The following is a 20,318-nucleotide window of genomic DNA, read 5'->3' as shown; positions in this document are numbered from 1 at the left end:
TGTTGAAATACAAAAATAAGAGCTGAATCAGCACAAAGTCTTAAAGGGAATTCTACAACGTCGTGACACTTTATTACATCATGTCAAACACAAACACATGAACTAAATTAAATATTTAAGAGACGACAAAAACAGAACGACAACACTCCAGTTTGAGTACGACAAACGGGAGCGGCACAACACATTATGTACAAAAAGAGCGAGTTCATTTTACATTCAAGACATAAGCGAGTGCGCTGGCTCAACAGAACAATGTCTCTCGCCGGAAAAACACGCATTTTAGTTTCATAAATATGAGTTTTTCCCTTTAAAAATGTGAAATTAATGTAATTTATCTGGTGAAAATCCACTGAGAAGACGTGTTTACCTTTGGTTGAGTTTCTATTAAAGTTAGTTTGCATAGGTGTAAACGAGTTTGAAGCTTTGGTCTGGATCGCTGATTAGTTTAAAGCGCCCCCTACAGGCCGGACCACTCATTGAACCAAAACACAGTTCAGATAAATATATTTTGAATTTTGCCAAAAAATATAAAGATGTCATCACAGAAAAGCACATTTTTTAGGTTTAGAATTTCACTTCCTGGTTGTAATTAATGACATCACACTAGGAAATTACCCAACAAACACTGGGCCAAAACTCGTCTGTCATTTTAATTTTAATTTGACGAATTAAAATATCTTCGAGCGACTTTATTTTGTTGAATTAATGTTTAAAAAGTCAAAAAAGTTGTTTCTTTTGTGTAAATTCTGTATAAACTTTGGCTGGAATGAGTGTCCCTGGTGTGATGTCACTTCCTGTCCCTGGTGTGATGTCACTTCCTGTCATTTTCTACAGATTTTTCAACGTTTTCTCCACAAATACCTGCTCAATTGGTGAAAAACTATCATTTATATGTACGACAGGTATAAACACACTAAATAATGTCACAATCAGACAATCCGCCAGAGGCACTTTATTCTAATTTGTTTATTTTAAATGTTTCACCACAGATTTTAACAAACGTTTCTTCAATTTTCTCTTTTAGACTTAAAGGAGCACTATGTTCCATTTTCTGTTACTACAAGTCGGTCAAACGTGTGAAAAAGTATATTTCACACGTATATCTCATAAAGTATACTTAGTATATACTAAATACTAATTGATACTAAAACTAAGATATTTGTTTGAAGATTAAAATCACATAAATAGGACCAAATTTGACCTTTCCTAAACAGTTTTAGAATGATCATGTTAAATAAGGTTCTGAGTAAACTAGTTATAAGACGTTAATAAGCACTCGTTCTTAGTTAATAAGCACTAGTTCTTCGTTAATAAGCGCTTATTAGCGTTTGAAGATGACTTATAAAACCTTATAAATGTCAAGTCCATTAACTAAAAACATACTAAATGTTAATAAGAATAAGCTTTTGTCAAAGTTTTCAATAACCATGTAATAAATGCTAGTTAAAGCCTTATAAACGCCTTATTAACCAATCACTAGTGTTTATTACCACGTTATAAACAGTTTTAAAGGAACCTTATTTTAAAGAGTTTTTTTATTTTTTATTTTCATTATGGTTGAAATCAGTATTGAGTTTTTAGCATGTTCTTGTCTCCATAGCGACGTCACGTTACGGGTCAGGGGTCTCATTTATAAAGCTTTACAAAGCTTTTCAAACTTCTCGCATCAGCTTCTGTCTCATTTCTGAAACAAATCTGAGTTTTTAACCCTTTTTTGTCACATTTTCGGTTATTTCTCACAAACTCGACGTGGAAATGAGCGAACACATCGTTTTTCTGCTTTATAAATGAGAATCTCGGTTTAGCGCACGTGATATACTGTTTTTGTGATTTAAAGAAATATATATATATTATTAATTTTACATTCCTGTTTATGTAAATCACGACAAATTTAAAGCCCTTCTGTGAAACATTTCAGGCAAATCGCTCACACTTCCTTTCAGAAAAGCGACATAGTGCACCTTTAAACATACAGGCCAATACGACGCTCACTCCGATGGGACAAATACTCCAGTTTTACAGCTTATAATCGTGTACTTTTTCATAAGAAACGAAGTTAGAGTACAAACGTGTCGGCTCATGTTCCCTTTACATGACATAGACTTATGACTCCTGAATATGATGCGTTATATAAAGGCTTTTCAACTATATTCACTATGTACAAAAGTTAAAAAAGGTTCAACTTTGACCCCTGTTCCTCGAGCAGTGCATCATAAAGTCACGGAAAGGCAGCGTCTTTCACTGCACTTTTGAGATGAATAAAAAACACTTTAAAAAATCCCTTTTCGTCCACGTTGTAAGTGTGAAATAATAAATATTGAAATAAAAATGGCCACGGTTTCTTTTGCTGAATTCACCGCGTTCCATCCGGAAGTTTGAAATAAAATAAACATGTTTGGTAAAATAATCACACTCGTTTAAGCTTTGGTTTGGTTTTAATTCAGCAAAAAAAGTTAAGAAAAACATCCTATTTCTGTGCAACGATGGAGTTTGGTTTAGTCCTGGTTTAGTCTCGGTTTAGTCCCGGTTTGGTCCAGGTTTGGTCCAGGTTTGGTCCAGGTTTTAGTCCTGGTTAAGTCCCTGTTTGGTCCCGGTTTATCCCCGGTTTGGTCCCGGTATTAGTCCCAGTTTGGTCTGGTTTTAGTCCTGGTTTAGTCCTGGTTTAGTCCCGGTTTAGTCCAGGTTTGGTCCAGGATTGGTCCAGGATTGGTCCAGGATTGGTCCAGGATTGGTCCAGGATTGGTCCAGGATTGGTCCAGGATTGGTCCAGGTTTAGTCCAGATTTAGTCCTGGTTTGGTCCAGGTTTAGTCCAGGTTTAGTCCTGGTTTAGTCCTGGTTTAGTCCCGGTTTAGTCCAGGTTTGGTCCAGATTTAGTCCTGGTTTGGTCCAGGTTTAGTCCAGGTTTAGTCCTGGTTTAGTCCTGGTTTAGTCCCGGTTTAGTCCTGGTTTGGTCCTGGTTTAGTCCTGGTTTAGTTCAGGTTTGGTCCAGGATTGGTCCTGGTTTGGTCCAGGTTTAGTCCTGTTTTAGTCCATAAACAGTATTTAGTTTTTTACATTGTAAATCTGTTTCTCAGATTCTTGGCACTTTGCTGTTGCAGAACTGAAGCAGTGAAAACATCTGAAGAGTTTAAACATGAAAGAGCAACAGAATTCAAATGTTTGACATAATTATACTTTTACTTCTGTTTTAGTTACTTTTATCAACTTCACTTTGGAACTTCACCCCTCTTTTTCTAACAAAGCCACAAACGTATTTCTGCTTCAATTTATGTTTTGAGGAAATATTTCACCATCGTCTCATGACAATTCCAAATCTTTATCATTTATTATTCCAATAATGATGAAACTATGAAGAGAGCGAGGTTTGACCCTTTGATGACATTAGACAATGGAAAGTGGGTCAGATTTGGGCTCAAACTTCTCGATTTAAACCCTTTAAACCCGGCGAGCCTCAACCGCGTTTAATCCAACACGTTTTGAAGACGTTTTATTTGTCACGGCTTCATTTAAGACTAATTTCAATGCAAAAAAGCTCAATTTCAGGCTTGTTTGTGACGGCAGAAAATACTCATTCATAATTTTAGCAGTTGTTTTAATCGCGGAACTTATATTTTTAAACCATCAACCGTTTGAATTATCGCGACATTCTCCCGGTCATTATCGCCATGGCGACCGCGGCCTGTTTTTTCTGGTCATTTTGGTTAAAAACTCAAACGCGACAGAATCAAACCTTTAACGACGTGTCATTTAACGAGTCTGATCACGTCCGTGTTCTTTAAACGTGTGAATGTCGTGGCGCGGTTCTCTCTCAGGTTCTCAGCGCTGGATCGAAGAGGCGTGACGTGACGGGCGGAGTTGCCGTGGCGATGGGCGTGAGGTCACTTCCTCTACGAGTGCGCGCGGGCCTGGACGCCGGTCAGGTCCTTTCGGATGATCTCATTCACTGCGAACGGAAGGAAAAGGCGGGAAACGTGAACATAAGATAAAACTGTGACAAAAGCAACAAACGGAACTGAAAAGTGGGATTTTACTTCAGAACGAACGACGGAAAAGTCGCCGAGACGATAAAAGAGAAGCAAATTAGCCGACATCGATATCAAATGTTAGTGTTTACGATTATTGTGAGGAAAAACATCACGATTCAACGATTATTCACGATTATTCACGGTTATTCACGATTATTCACGGTTATTCACGATTATTCACGGTTATTCACGATTATTCACGATTGTTCAAGATTATTCACGGTTATTCACGGTTATTCACGATTATTCACGATTGTTCAAGATTATTCACGATCATTGAGACTGTGACAGAACGACATGTGACTGTTCCTCCAGTTTGACAGATTTTACGGAATTAAACTTTCTGAAAGGTAAAATAAAGTTAAATGTGATGAAAACAAATAGATTAAAAAAGTTATTTATATTTAGGTCTATTTTTGGGCTTTATAGTAAACCAAAGACCTGTAGGGGGCCGCAAGAGCCAAAATCATTTTTTGGCTCTTGCGGCCCCCTACAGGTCGCACGACGCATTGAACTAAAATACAGTTAAGAAAAATATATTTCGAATTTTGAATAATAAAATGTTATCACAGAATAGTAGAAAAAGCTTCAGTTGTAGTCATCTGGACTCAGTTAGAAAAAATAGATGTTTTGAAACAAACAACTCTTGCTACTTCAGGAAGGCTCCACAGAACAGTATTAATATCGGAGTTCTCGATCTAAATTCTTTTATTGACAATGACTCTTGGATGAGAGTCGAAACGTCTATTTTGTCTAACTGAGTCCAGATGACTACAACTGAAGCTTTTTCTACTATGGAACACGCCTGGACGAATGAGGGATTACACCGACATCACAGAATAGCACAATATATTAGGTTTATGATGTCACTTCCTGTTTGTAATTGATGACCCTAAGAAATTACCCAGCAACCACTGGGCCAAAACCCATCTAATGTCGCCATTATTTAAATTTTGTTGTGTAAATTCTTCATAAACTTTGACTGGAATGAGTGTCCCTGGTGTGATGTCACTTCCTGTCCCTGGTGTGATGTCACTTCCTGTCATTTTTCTACAGATTTTTCAACGTTTTCTGCACAAATTCCTGCTCGATTGGTGTAAAACTGTCATTTATATGTACAACAGGTATAAACACATCAAATAAAGTCAAAATTATAACATTGTAAGAACCTGTCGTACGTCACTTTAAGTACAGATTTGGCAGCAGTACTTTTACTTGTTTTTCCTGGTGTAACTGTACTTTTGTACTTTTACTCATCACAATAATAGTTTGTAATAGTCCCAAACACTGCATTTTCTGAGCAGGAACTGGACGAGCGACCTTGGGCTGAACAGCGTTTCTCTCTATGCGTGATGGTTTACAGATGTGTGAAGACTCTGCAGCACTGAGCACTCTGCACAGCGCTGCACACGTCGCCGCTCGGGGTTTACTTTAGCACTTTAGCGACTGCCCCGCGCCGCAGACGGACACACCGCGCTTCATACGCGGGATGTTAAATATATTCACACACTTTGGCATCAAACGCTCGAAAGAAGACGGAGAAAAACAGGAACAACACTGACGCTTTCACTGGCACCGCTCCGTGTCACCAGTAGAGGGCGTCAGACAACTATAGGTGTTATGTGTAAAGGGGAAATAAAATTAATAAATAAGTAAAAACAAATAAATAAAATAGATACATAAGTCAAAATAAACAAATAAAATAAATCCATAAGTTAAAATAAAATAAAGAAAATAAAGAAAATAAAAGAAAATAAAAGAAAATAAAAGAAAATAAAAGAAAATAAATACTTTTCTGGGTTGAAAAATGCACACAAACGCTCAGGAAAATAACTGAGATGCCAAACTAAAGAGCACTAAAGATCTGTTTAACGGCACATAACAATACAAATGATGCATCATATTTTTGTCCTTTGCACAAGTCTGTCATTTGTAAAGTTCACATTGGGTTTGCAACACAAACTTTCTCCTTCAGTTAAACTCACTCAGCTCCAAAGCATAAACACGACGGTCTTAAAGACGCTCAAAGCTCAAAGAGTCTTTTTGAGTCTTGAACTGAACCTTCTGCGAATCACGATACGGCGATTTCACAGAAACGGCAGATCGTCAAATGGATCGGATCACACGCTGCTACATTCAGACAGAGGACACAAAGGTTTAAGTTACAAAGGTTTAAGTTACAAAGGTTTAAGTTACAAAGGTTTAAGTTACAAACGTTTAAGTTACAAACGTTTAAGTTACAAAGGTTTAAGTTACAAAGGTTTAAGTTCCACGCCGCTCAACAACACCTCGGAGCGAGCGGCGCGTGAACACGGTTTAGTTAATGTATTTCCACCGAGCTGCAGTTCTGTGCTCTATCTCCTCCACCTGCTCCTGCGCCTCCAGGATTATTCCACTCTCTACCCAGAATGCACCAGTCACATCAAACCGTCTACAACCTAAAGACGAATCCCGCAAACGAATATGACGCCGCAGACACAGAGTACAATAAAGAGTACTATCGTCACAGTAGTAGTAGTTTGACCTTTGCGTTCATCTATAACAGAATCCGCACTAGTTTGTGATGTAAAACGTATGTCAATGAATAAAATGAATACAAATAAATAAATAAAAAATAAAAAAAAACGTTTACACCTAAACTTAGACCAAAATGTAAAGTACTATTTGTTTGTCTGTTTAATACATTTTTCATTCATAAATCTGGTCGCACACGAGAGTAATGCTGCTCTTGTTTGTTTGTGCCAACAAGGTGAATTCTGTAGCTTCACAAACTCTTGAGAATTCATCTTGACCAGCTTCGGCTTCTGGTCGTTGGGTCCTGAACCGCCAGCGGTTTCGAACCAATCGCAGAGCAGCATTGAGGTTTTGAGCGCCTTGACTGACCAAAACAAACGGCAACAGACGATCTTCTGCACGTTTGAGCCGAAATATGAACCGTTTTGCAAAAAGCGTTCACACAGAAGCGTTTTTGTGCAGGCAAAGACGTCCGTGCTTTTCTCTAACTGGATCCAGCCCAACGTTTGATCTGCTTCGACCAATCAGCTTCTAATATTTGTCACGATCGCTCTCAGTTTGAGCTTTTCCAGATTGATAAATGTGAGCAGCTCAATTCAGACAATCAGGTTAAAGTGCCCATGACATGTTTTTAAGATCTTCTAATTTTGACTTTATCTGATGTATTTATACCTGTTGTACATATAAATTATAGTTTTACACCGATCGAGCAGGTATTTGTGGAGAAAATGTTGAAAAATCTGTAAAAAATGACATCCTGAAGATGTGAGACAGGCTTCAACTCTGACAATGTTCAAATCTAAGCTAAAAACAGTTTTGTTTAGCTGCGCATATGACTGAAAGGATTTTTTCTTTGCACTCTTCTCTTTTGTTTGTGATTTTATTAGTTTAGAAAATCAGTTGGATTGATAATTTTTAATTTAGTTAATTTTATTGTATTTCTGTTTCTGTAATTTCTTTGTGATTTGAATGCATTTTTCCTGCTGTGAAGCACTTTGAATTGCCTTGTGTATGAAATGTGCTCTACAAATAAGAGAAAAAAAAAAAAAGAAAAAAGGAAGTGACATCACACCAGGGACACTCATTCCAGTCAAAGTTGATGCAGAAGAAAAAACAACTTTTTTTAACTTTCTAAACATTATTCAACTAAATAAAGTCGCTCTCATATATTTTTATTCGTCAAATGAAAAAAATTGTGACATTAGATGAGTTTTGGCCCAGTGGTTGCTGGGTCATTTCCTAGTGTGATGTCATCAATTACAAACAGGAAGTGAAATTATAAACCTAAAAAATGTGCTATTCTGTGATAACATTTGTAGAGAAAAATTCTAAATATATTTATCTTAACTGCATTTTAGTTCAATGAGTCGTCCGACCTGTAGGGGACGCTTTAAATAATCCTTAAATTGCGACGCTTCTGCAAACGACACGATACTAGAACTTGACATTGTGACATTGCGTTTGCGCTAACAGCCTCCACGCAGCGTTTTCTCGTCGGGGTCGTCCTCCTCCGCACGTCACGCGATCGAAACAGGGACTTCCCGTCGTTCAAACGCAGATTTCAATCGACTTCAGGTGTGAGGATAAAACCCCCCGTGTGTTTAGCCCCGACGTGGGACTGAAAAACAGAAGCGCCCTCAGCTCCAGAGACGTTTCACTGTGACTCACCGCGCGCCCCGACGCCACATCCTGGCACCGCGGCACCCTTGTGGTATCAGCGCATCGGGGTAGCAGTCGTTAGCTTAGCATTTAGCTTTCGGTTTCCCCCCCCGCGCACGGAAAAGGTGCAGCGAACCCCTCATTTCCCACGTCGAGCTCCGGGAGGTTTAAAGGGGCACTGTGTAGCGTTTCTACGGCGTTTGAGCTTTTACCCGTCGCGTCTCATCATAAAAGAATTATTTTTCGCTTCATTCACGCTCATTTCATTCATTACGACCTTATTTTCTCTCAGCCGCACAAATAACTCAGTTTGAATTGTTCTCGGATTGTTGGGGCAAAGTAAAAACACAGATTTCTCCAACACGATCTTTAAAAAGACACAAAGACGCTACATTTCTGAGCTTTAACCTGTTCTGACATTGTTCTTCGTCACAAACTCTGCTCGAGAACATTTAGCTTCAGTTTCACTCGTCTGATGAGAAGGTCCTCTCCCTCCGAGCCTCAAAAACACTCTGAGAATCTTCTGTGCCGTTTTTAAGTTTAAGAAATTATCACCAGACTCATTACTATGACCTAGCATGATGTCACAGGGAAGTCTACTGTAGTTTTTTACACTTTTAATTCCCTCTGCCGCCAGTGGATGGCCTCAAAACACAGTTAATGCCGGGGGAAAGAGTAGAGATCCAAATGTTATTTTTCTTTTTTTTTTAATGTATTTATTTTTTAGTTCTTAAATATGAGACGCAAACTAAAGGTGCACAAGAACAAGTCTAAAGTGTGATAATACAGTATTTGTCCGTAAAGTCATAAATGTTCAGCAGACTCTGTGCTCTGCGTCTACAATGGCGTTCATTAGAGGAGTGTTCACGTTGCCTAAGGGCTTCATTTGTTTACTTTTTATTGCTGACAACAGGGGGCGCTCCAGAGCCAAAGGTAGTCACTGGGGTGCAAAGGTGTAGTTTGTAAGGTTTGTTTTAATCAAATGTAAAACTAAAACATCAGCACACAGATATGAAGTAATAACTAGTATCAACACTAAATACTCATTTGAAAGTATCGATACTGAAGAACACGCAAATAGGACAAAAAGGGAACTTTCCTGAAGAGTTTTAATAAAATAAATAAGATAAATAAGATAAATAAATAAAATAAATAAAATAAATAAAATAAATAAAATAAATAAAATAAATAAAATAAAACTACTACTATTTTGTGTTGAAAATGACTTATTCTTATTTTTGGTCCTATCATAATCATTTTAGGGCCTACACTTTTTTTTTTACTTTTTGCATTTATTATTATTGTTCCATTTATTTTTGTTAAATTTAGTATCATTAGAAAAAAAACATTAAAAGTTATAATTCTGTATTGATATAGTGTATAACGTCTTTTCAAAGCATTGGACTTGAGTCTCGTAGCTACAAACCCGCTATAAAAGCACTAAATATGGAGCAGAGCGACCAGGACCAGACGTAAACAGAGGGAAAACAGCCAAATGTAAATTCGAGCTAATGTGATTTTCAGAGCTTGTTTGTGTTTGATTTTTGCCAAACGCCCAGAGACACATTTGACGTGGGACGAACGCGGCGTCCATGTCTGCGGCTCTTGTCCATTCATCCGCTCAAACACTGTTTCTGTTTACTGCGTAGGGAAACCCGACGCTCTGGCCAAAAAACACAAATTCCACGTTTTTTTTTCTCTTGCTCTCTCTCCACACTTTTTTTTTTTTTTTTGCTGTTTCAACTTTTCCATTGACACGAACACTTGCACTCGGCCCCTTTCCTTTTCCTCCCGTGCCTACACTGCAAAACACAAGTACTGTACGACCACTACGCCAGTTTAAAGGGCCCATGACAGGGTTATGTGATGTTCTAATTATGAGTATCTTTGGTGTGTTTATACCTGTTGTACGTATAGATTATAGTTTTGCACCAATTGAGCAGGTATTTGTGGAGCAAACGCTGAAAAATCTGTAGAAAATGACAGGAAGTGACATCACACCTCATTCCAGTCAAAGTTTATGCAGAATTTACACAAAGAAACAACTTTTTATTTTTCTAAACATGAATTTAACAAAATAAAGTCGCTCTCATATATTTTTATTCGTCTGTGACATTAGATTAGTTTTGTCCCAGTGTTTGCTGGGTAATTTCCTATCGTGATGTCATCAATTACAAACAGGAAGTGACATTTTAAACCTGAAAAATTTGCTATTCTGTGATGAATGTTATGAATTTTTTACCAAGATTCTAAATATATTTATCTTTACTTGTAGGGGGAGCTTTAAAGTCGCACTGCGTAACTTTGCTTCTCAATTCGGATGCTGTTGTTGCGTTCCCCGGAATGTTCCGCAACGTGGCGTTAAAACACATCCGTCACGGGCGTTTTTGTTGCTCTAAAACACCTAAAAAAACTCAGCATCGTGCTCGGAATGGGGACTCGCCTCTCCGCAGATCTGACTTCCTCAAACTCGCAAACGGGGCTGAAGACATCGTAAGTGTCGAGCGAACGGGAGCTCTCGGAACTATTGAGAATGTCCATAATCGGACCCAAGATGATCACAGAAGATCAGACGTTTAAGTGAGTTCAGCCAATGAGAAAAGTGTTAAGAAAATGCAGTTTTTTACGTACAAAAGCAGAATAAATGAAGAAAACTCACTCTGACTTCTCCCTTTGGCTACAATAGTCTTATTATTAGACTCTATCGATCGGTTAATTGTCTTTTTTGTCTCGTTTCGTCTTCAGGTGTTTTGAGTTTGGGGCGTTTATTGGCAAAGGTGACATTTTCGTACGCTTTATAAATGATCTGTGAGGTCGCCTGCTCGTCTCCATGGCAATAGACACGTTTAATGTCGTCCCGTGGAACATTCCGGAAGGGCTGGAGAATTAGTCGAGATTCAGTCATGTCTTATTTCATTGTGTTCTGTCTTTTTAGGCTCTTTGAAGCACGTTGTGACGACACGTCTGTGAAAAGCCCGATACAAATGAAGTTTAATTACTAATTATTCTCACTATTCTTCTTTTTTTTTTAATTGACAGGTCAACAGCCAATCATCTGTCAGTAAAAGTGTGTCGTTTGGAGCATTATGCTATTTTGTGTGTTCAATGGCAATGATTTGAAAAAACTGGAAAAAGAGTGAACAGTTGCTTAATTTTTCTTGATTTAACAACAGAATATTTGCCAATTAAACAAAAATAACATTATCTCTTTATTTGTTTGACTAAAAATAAGAACAATAAGAAAAAGATTGAAATGACTTGTTTTATTGGCAAATCTTAATTTAAGACTGTAAAAATATAATGAAACCGAGATAATTCAAGAACTTGTTGTCACTTTATCTTATTTAAGATTGTAACTTTTCCAGTGTACTGCACTTTCAATGTAATAAAATTGCTCAATGAATTCAAGACTTTTTTAGGACTCAATAAGTGAAATAACTTTAAAGCAACTGCACTTTGTTTATCAAAATGTGACAAATTCAACACGGTCCAAAACATGTCCAAGGAGAGAAAACTGAAATATGAACTGCTAAACTAAAGACTATAAATCTGAAGTCGTTTAGTCGGACAAGATCTTGTATTAATATTATTTTAAGGATCTGGACAACAATAGAAAAGAAAAAGAAAATGGTTTTACAAATACATGTGCAGTTTGCTAGTACTTTTACTTGTATTTACTAAGGATACTTCATAGTCGTAAAGATCATTTGTGGAAGAAGAATCCCACATATTCTAGAACAAACTAATCACAGGTTCAGCAGTTTTATCTTTTTACAATCAGGCTCCCGTGAAGACACAACAACTCGACCCTTCAAATTGCTATAGCCCGTGACTTCCTTTTTTTTTACAGTGCGTGGCGTCTCGCGGGGCCCGGGCGGCTCTCTGGAGCGGCGCGGCTGCCAATCGGACTCGCCGCTGCCAGATACTGCACATTAGCGGGACTCTGTGGTCGGAAAAAGGGCTAATCCTCCGGTGGGTTCCCCTGGAGAAGTGGAGGGGGGGCGCGGGGCCAGGCTTCCCCCGCGCGCTCCCGCCGGCCTCCGCAGCGCCGGACAATGGTTGCCATGGAGGCTGTTTTTCACTTCACAACACGTCAACATGTCCGCCGGCTCGGGCCAGTGACACGTTCTGCCTTTCGCCTTCGAGAGATAATTATCTGAGCAAATAGCAGGACGGCGAAGTTTAAAGGAGACGCTCGAGCCACTTTATGGAAGCGTTTGGAGTCGTGGTAAAAGCCGCTGCGGATTAAACAAATCGCTTTTGTTCCATGCATAATGTTCATAACACATTTAAACGGGTCTGCAACTAACCCGTCTGTCAGTAGTCGACCAAATAAACGGGGAAATATAGTGAATGAAAGCTATATACGACTATTTACTACGAATATTTACGACTAAAACGTGTTATTGATGATTTACCATCTACTATTTTTTACGATTTAATAATGCCACCGTTTTTGTTACAAAAAGGTCTTCCCGCGTGCGTTTTTGAGTCTGTTTAGTCCAGATAACTTTATGATTAGCTAAATAAAATGATAATGTTGGAGCTCTACTTAACGACGAACCACGACCCAGTACTTGTAGTCACATAGTCATAGTGTTGGCCAATGGAGGGCGTCGAATAAAGACGAACCAGTCGATTAGTCGGGTAGAAAGTGAGATTGGAGGCTGAAGCTCACAAAACAATGAAGAATCAGTGTGATCTGGCCCAAACTGCACTCACGAGACACAAACAAGTATTTATATAGAAAAATACGAGGAAATAATGTGGAAAAATCAACATTCACTTCAGGTCAGGTTGATTCAAACCAGGACCAAACCAGGACCAAACCAGGACCAAACCAAGACCAAACCAGGACCAAAACAGGACCAGACCAGGACCAAAACAGGACCAGTGACACCCTGGACAGATAAACTGACTGAACAACTGAGGACCTGCAGTCCTACAGGCAAAGTAACAGAAGTGTCTTGCCCAAGGACACAAAGAGTGGAACTTAAACTACGCCACAACAATTAATCGACTAATCGTGACTAGTTAACAATAAACCTTAATCATAGTAGTATTTTGATTATTGTAATCGCTATCTGGACAATGCAGACTCTAAAACAGACACAGAACAACTAAAAGTCAGATTTCTATCAATAAAAAACATTCTTCGCACATATTGTTTCTAGAATCCTTCAGTCGGCACAGTTCGACTTTTACTTGGTCACTAATGTCTTTCAAAAGCGTCACTGCACAATAAAATAATAGTCTAACAAGTCGACAAACGAACTGCTGACTTGTCGACCTCTAAAAGCGATGCAATTTAAAGGCGGCGTTACACCCTCGAGCGTCCCTCAAAGCGCCACCTTTCCAACACCGAGCAAAGACAAACACGAGCTCGTCACTTGAGTAATTCGGCCCCGTGTGTTTTGTTGATATAGTCGGGCTTCCCTTTGCCTCGGAGAGCGGGGCGCGAGGCGGCCGCTGGAAGTGACCCGACATCAATACTCCTCACGGGTCGACAAACACCAGCGTAAACACATGACTCACCGCCGCGTGTTATTTCCCATTCGAGTGGAACACGACTGCGCCCGACGTGGACCAGATTGTTTGAACAGAGCGGGACCAGGATGCCATATTGTACGGCAAATATGTGCGAAGGAGATGGAAGAGATAGAGTAAATATCCTTGAATTGTTCTGGAGAAAAAGCTTATCGTCGGTGTCATATTTGAGCCCGGCGAGTGACACCGAGCGCGACGGCCCGGGACCACCTTGTCAGAGCCGTATCTCGCCTGATCGCTGATGCCGAGCAGAACAGGGTCAGGTTGGTACTTCAACGGATGGGGAAAACCAGGGGACGCGACAGGGGAAGCAACGGGGGACGCAAGGGGGGACGCAAGGGGGGACGCAACGGGGGACGCAACGAGGGACGCAACGAGGGACGGAACGAGAACCAAAATATCGTGGAAAAGCAAAAGTCTTCGCAGTAACATCGAATTACAAGTTCCTTTGCGTGAATGCATGGTTTTCTTGCAGCAGTGGCTAAAGAAACCAAGGGAACTAGATACTACAACTGTGGGAGGAGCATAACTATATTACTTCTCAAAAAGACTGCACTCGAGCAACAAAGAAATAAAAGTTTTCCCGTGAATATAGGACATAAGGGGCAAAAGGGTTCTAAAGATTATCATCATCTTCTAATCTTCTAGCAAAGTACTACCTACACCCCTGGCTCAAATGTAGCAAGGGGTTCAGCGACTTGTTCCCGTTTGCGTCGCCGTGAGCCGCGACCCTAACTGCGTCACGACAAAGATGACGAGGCTCGAAGTAACAAAAAACGCTGACTTACACTCACCATCATCGAGATAAGCCTGGTCCAGGTTCTCCTCTTTGACCGTGACTCTGCGGCGCGGGTCCGCGGGAGGGTCTGAGGGGGCTCGTGCTTTCTGCTGCTGCGGGGCCGGAGGTGGAGGAGGAGGAGGAGGTGGAGTAGTCTTCTGGATGAACTGCTGCTGGATCACGGTGGAGTACGGCTGGTGGTGCGGCGAAGTGTGGCCCTGGGGGGAGTAGCCTTCGCAGTACACCACCTGGAGTGGACCGAATGCGTCAGAATCATTGGTTCTCCAGCGTTTCACGCCAGGAAACACCTAAACTAGGGCTTAACCTGGTCAAAAATAGTCGCCTGGCTCATCTCTAATACTTTAGGAAGAGTGGGTCTGGTCACCGCCCCTTCCGTCGCGCCTCAAGCCAAACTCAAACAGTACCGTGCAATCGGGGTCATTTGTTTCAGTGACGCATGTGAAACAAAATGAGCTCATCATTTAGACCGAGGTCTTCAAAGCGACTTCTCTCAGCTCAGATTAACAGAGTTTTGTGTAGCAGAAACCTGAGATGTTTCTCAGTCCCTGGGATATTCCTTTTTCCACGTAACAGCCATATTTGTTGTCATGTGTGTCCCTGATTGGCTAATCCGCCTGTCAGTCACACCCCACTGAACTCTGGGAGATGAATGCCGTGACCAGACTGATGTAGATCTGTGTCATTCTGGATTTTACGGGCAACTGGAATGGACTATACCGCAGCTGCTGAGGTCCTAAACAGAGGTGGATAGACCTCGGTTACGGTACATTTACTGAGGTAACGCTTTGGAGGAATTGTACTTTTCAGATCATCTCTTAAGTCATATTCTTACTGAAGTAACAGTCTCTTACTCGAGTAAAAGTGTCGTTCTTCTTCCCACTGCGAGTACAAGTGACAAAAGCTTTATGGTGCCAATATTAAACCATTTGAACATTTGTGGTAGGCTTAAATGTTTTGTCAGACCGATTACATTAACTCATGAATCATAAATCAGATTTTATATACATTTTGCAGCCAAACTGTTATTGTCACAGTTTTCTGTATTGTTATTGCCTTTAAACCTGCTCTTGGTCGTCTGCTTTGGCACTTTTGAACCTACTGAACGCACACTTTAATTCATATCAGTCACGCCTCCCTTTGTGTTGGTGCTCCATCTACTGGCAACAGAGGTAATTACAAAAGGGAACTAAAGAAAAGCTAGCTTGCCCAACATAATCTAATCCAAGCACACAATTGTAATGAACGGGATTTGAGGAAGAAATAATCAGAACGAGTTCGGTGATAACTTAGAAAACCTCGGAATCTCTACCTTCCAACCTGACGTCACAAATCCGGGAAAATTGAAACAGAATGTTCTCTGAGGCTCAGAAGGAGAAGACTTACAATACAGGATGAATGAAACTAGCGTGAAAGAAGCAAACTAAAACTCCAGGTACGTTTTTGATGAGGGAACTAAGTTAGAATACGATTAAAAGCAGCTTAAAAAGAGTCTATTTCTTAACTTACCTGTTGGTTTTCAGTTGGGGGCGGGGCTAGGGCTTCCCCCGCTCTCGGCAGCAGGTGCTGATTGGTCGGAGAGAACTGTATGATGGACGGGTGCTGCACGGGCGAGCCGGTGTGGACCAGGACCGAGCGATGGTGAGGGTCGATGGGGGCATGCTGCTGGTACAGGTCCGAGCTGAGCGCTTTACCCCCGCGAGAGAACACGATGGCCGGGCTCTGCTGCTGGAACCGGCCCTCCTGACCACAGAGGGGGACACATGAGGCTCAAGTTAGATGGACATTAAAAACCAGACGACTGGAATGACGAGACGATGATAATCCGATAATTAGTAGTCTTGGTAGTACTTTGATCATCATAATCGTTTTCGGAACTACACAGACTCTACAACGCACACGAAAAGACATTTTATAACAAAGACAGCAGCCATTTCTGATTTTCATGAACTTAAACCCACTTTATTTGTAAACATTATCCATCTAGAACAGGGGTGTCAAACTCATTTGGGCCGCGGGCCGAATTTCGACGCTCAGGCTGGGTTGCGGGCCGAACATAACGTAAAGCATAAAACTATTAAAAATATAAGAAATAAATAGCTTTATATAGCCTATGCTGTTTTGAAGGAATTACTGGATTGATAAAAAAAATTACAAAACGTGTATTACAACTTCAGTTGATCTACAGTTCTACACAGACATAAACATTTGACTTTATAACAAAATAAACTTTTCAAGATCTAAAAAAATGTTTAAATGTACTAACTAACATTTCCACGTCTGTGTAGTTATCTGTACACCTGAACTGACACACCACTAAACTTCTGCTCAAAAGTGCTTAAAGTGCACTTCTCCCTTGGCAGCTCACACAGCAGTGCAGCAGAGCCCCGTGCGGGAGGGGCGGCCACCGGCGGCATTGTGGGACGCGTAGTTTTAGCGATAAAAACTGTAAATATAAATTTGAAATGTTCGGCAGCCAGATTAAAACGTCTGGCGGGCCATATTTTGACACCTATGATCTAGAAGCATTCGGTCACCATTTTTCCATCTATACTTGGTTGATAACGTATTTAAAAAGTCTCAGTGTAGAATAGAGAAGTCATCGAATCAAAAATCAAATCGCTTCACAATCAAGCTGTAAATCATCACTCACGTCGGCCTGTGGTGATAGGCCGGAGCCCAAGCAGGAGGACATACTGGAGATCAGGTTGTTGTCTGGATGCCGGACGCCTCTTTGACTGTGGTAGAACATCTGAGGCATCACGAAGCCCTCGTACTCGTCCAGAGGCTCGCTTTTAATGGACGGGGCTAAAAATAACAACAAAACATTTTTTATAAATTTATAAATACGTTTTAGTACCCTCCGCTAGTATTGTAACTCTGAAAAGATCTGTGGAATGCTGTGTTTTGTGCAAAGTCTTGATTCTGTTAGATCTGAGTGCTGCTTTTGACACTGTCCATCATGGGATCCTCTTACAGAGACAAGAGGACTGGGTGGGCATCACTGGCCCCGCCCTAAACTGGTTAAGGTCCTATCTGGAAGACAGGAAGTACTTTGTGTCTCAGAACACATGCCCCTGACCTATGGGGTGCCCCAGGGGTCAGTCCTGGGACCCCTTCTGTTCAACCTCTACATGCTGCAGTTAGGTCAGCTGATACGCAGTGAAAATGTGTCCTATCACAATGATGCAGACGAGTCAGATCTATGTTTCACTGTCGACAGGTGAATCTGGACCAGTGGATTCATTCTGTCACTGCATCCAACAGATCAGTGTGTGGACCGGCCTCCTGCTGGTGCCAGAGGGCCTCCTGCTGGTGCAACAGATCAGTGTGTGGATGCAAAACAACTTTCTCCAGCTGAACTCAGACAAGACTCAAATCATCATTTTTGTCCCACAGAAACAACTTACATGTCATTGGCGTGTAGGTCATGCTCTTACATGTCATTGGCGTGTAGGTCGTGCTCTTACATGTCATTGGCGTGTAGGTCGTACTCTTACATGTCATTGGCGTGTAGGTCGTGCTCTTACATGTCATTGGCCTGTAGGTCGTGCTCTTACATGTCATTGGCGTGTAGGTCGTACTCTTACATGTTATTGGCGTGTAGGTCGTGCTCTTACATGTCATTGGCGTGTAGGTCGTGCTCTTACATGTCATTGGCGTGTAGGTCGTGCTCTTACATGTCATTGGCGTGTAGGTCCTACTCTTACATGTCATTGGCGTGTAGGTCGTGCTCTTACATGTCATTGGCGTGTAGGTCGTGCTCTTACATGTCACTAGCGTGTAGGTCGTGCTCTTACATGTTATTGGCGTGCAGGTCGTACTCTTAGATGTCATTGGCGTGTAGGTCGTGCTCTTACATGTCATTGGCGTGTAGGTCGTGCTCTTACATGTCATTGGCGTGTAGGTCGTGCTCTTACATGTTATTGGCGTGTAGGTCGTACTCTTACATGTCATTGGCGTGTAGGTCGTGCTCTTACATGTCATTGGCGTGTAGGTCGTGCTCTTACATGTCATTGGCGGTAGGTCGTGCTCTTACATGTCATTGGCGTGTAGGTCGTGCTCTTAGATGTCATTGGCGTGTAGGTCGTACTCTTAGATGTCATTGGCGTGTAGGTCGTGCTCTTACATGTCATTGGCGTGTAGGTCGTGCTCTTACATGTCATTGGCGTGTAGGTCGTGCTCTTACATGTTATTGGCGTGTAGGTCGTACTCTTACATGTCATTGGCGTGTAGGTCATGCTCTTACATGTCATTGGCGTGTAGGTCGTACTCTTAGATGTCATTGGCGTGTAGGTCGTGCTCTTAGATGTCATTGGCGTGTAGGTCGTGCTCTTAGATGTCATTGGCGTGTAGGTCGTACTCTTAGATGTCATTGGCGTGTAGGTCGTGCTCTTACATGTCATTGGCGTGTAGGTCGTACTCTTACATGTCATTGGCGTGTAGGTCGTGTTCTTACATGTCATTGGCGTGTAGGTCGTGCTCTTACATGTCATTGGCGTGTAGGTGAAGTGCTGCGGTTGACTGCGTTTTCGTTTGCCGTTGATCACGTAGAAGTTCACTTTGACGGGTTGAAGCACGTTGGAGTCTCGATACGACGGCACCTCCACGAAAAGCATGCTCTGAAATAAACAAATATTGACATTTTAAAGTCTGGATGAATATTTACAGACGAAAAGCATTCTAAATTCCAAAATGGGGGCAAAACTGAAGTGAAACTGGGATAAATATTAGACTATCACAGAATATAATCATTTAAGTTGAAATTCTAATTTTGACTTTATTTGGTGTATTTGTACCTGTTGTACACATAAATGATTTAACACATTTTACACTGATTGAGCAGGAAAATTTAAAAAAATCTATAGACGTAAATGACAGGAAGTGACATCACACCAGGGACACTCGTTCCAGTCAAAGTTTATGCAGAATTTACACAAAGAAACTCTTGACTCTAAACATACAACACAAAATAATGTCGCTCTCATATATTTTTATTCGTCAAATAAAAATATTGTGACATTAGGGGTTACCCTAACCCATGAGTTTTGGTCCAGTGTTGGCTGGGTAATTTCCCAGTGTGATGTCATCAAGTACAACCAGGAAGAGATAAACCTAAAAAATGTGCTATTCTGTGATAAGATTTTTTTTTAAATTAGCAAAATTCAAAATATATTTATGTTAACTGCATTTTACTTCAATGAGTCGTCCGACCTGTAGGGGGCGCTTTGAGGTGGTTTGGACAGATGAAAACCACTCAGAGCTTGGTTTAAAAACATTTACTGTATTTTATATTATATTGTTATTTAATTAGAGATTCTGATGAAACTCTTTGTTTTGTTTTATGAAGGCAAAATCTATATGCGTACGTTTTACTGGACAAATACTTACATAAATGCTTTCCTTACATACTTTGTCACAAATTATACTTTTTGTCAAGCTCAAGTTCAATTTCGAGACTAGAAAAGACAATTTTTCCATCCATCGTAAAAAAGAAACAGGCTAAACTAACTACTTTGTTTTTCTAAAATTGTGGCAGAGACCTGAAGAGCGTTAGCGTTAGGCTCTGATCTCTGTTAAATATTTAAAAAGTGTCACGATGTAGGATTTTAAAGACGTTTAACACTCACGGGCTGGCTCTTGTCTTTGTCCACTGTGGCCTCCATCTCCCAGATCTGCTGACCGTCTGACAGAAAACACAAAACATCTTTAAAACCAAATCAGGCGAAAAGATGCACGTTTATTGCGCCTGCAGCAGAAGCTTTTACAGATGATG

General features: G+C 40.7%; 1 protein-coding gene across 2 annotated transcripts in view; it reads right to left on the bottom strand.

Moving 5' to 3' along the window:
* Nucleotides 1-21: 21 nt before the first annotated feature.
* The window catches only part of nfatc2a (nuclear factor of activated T cells 2a), a 50,321-nt gene continuing 30,024 nt past the window's right edge, over nucleotides 22-20,318 (bottom strand). The window contains exons 8-13 of one of the 2 annotated variants that reach the window (XM_072448850.1): nucleotides 20,173-20,228; nucleotides 19,032-19,164; nucleotides 17,196-17,350; nucleotides 16,052-16,285; nucleotides 14,535-14,772; nucleotides 22-3,944 (exon numbers count right to left, since the gene is read on the bottom strand). In XM_072448850.1, the coding sequence (XP_072304951.1) occupies nucleotides 3,889-3,944; nucleotides 14,535-14,772; nucleotides 16,052-16,285; nucleotides 17,196-17,350; nucleotides 19,032-19,164; nucleotides 20,173-20,228 (872 nt within the window). In that variant the 3' untranslated portion in view covers nucleotides 22-3,888. The remainder of the gene's footprint in view (nucleotides 3,945-14,534; nucleotides 14,773-16,051; nucleotides 16,286-17,195; nucleotides 17,351-19,031; nucleotides 19,165-20,172; nucleotides 20,229-20,318) is intronic. The other variant, XM_072448851.1, reaches the window with a different exon arrangement.

This window comes from Eucyclogobius newberryi, unplaced genomic scaffold (genome assembly GCF_026437365.1).
Source record: "Eucyclogobius newberryi isolate DKJ021-1_F unplaced genomic scaffold, fEucNew1.0.hap1 SCAF_17, whole genome shotgun sequence".
Classification (NCBI taxonomy): domain Eukaryota; kingdom Metazoa; phylum Chordata; class Actinopteri; order Gobiiformes; family Gobiidae; genus Eucyclogobius; species Eucyclogobius newberryi.
This window is presented reverse-complemented; position numbering and strand designations above follow the sequence as displayed.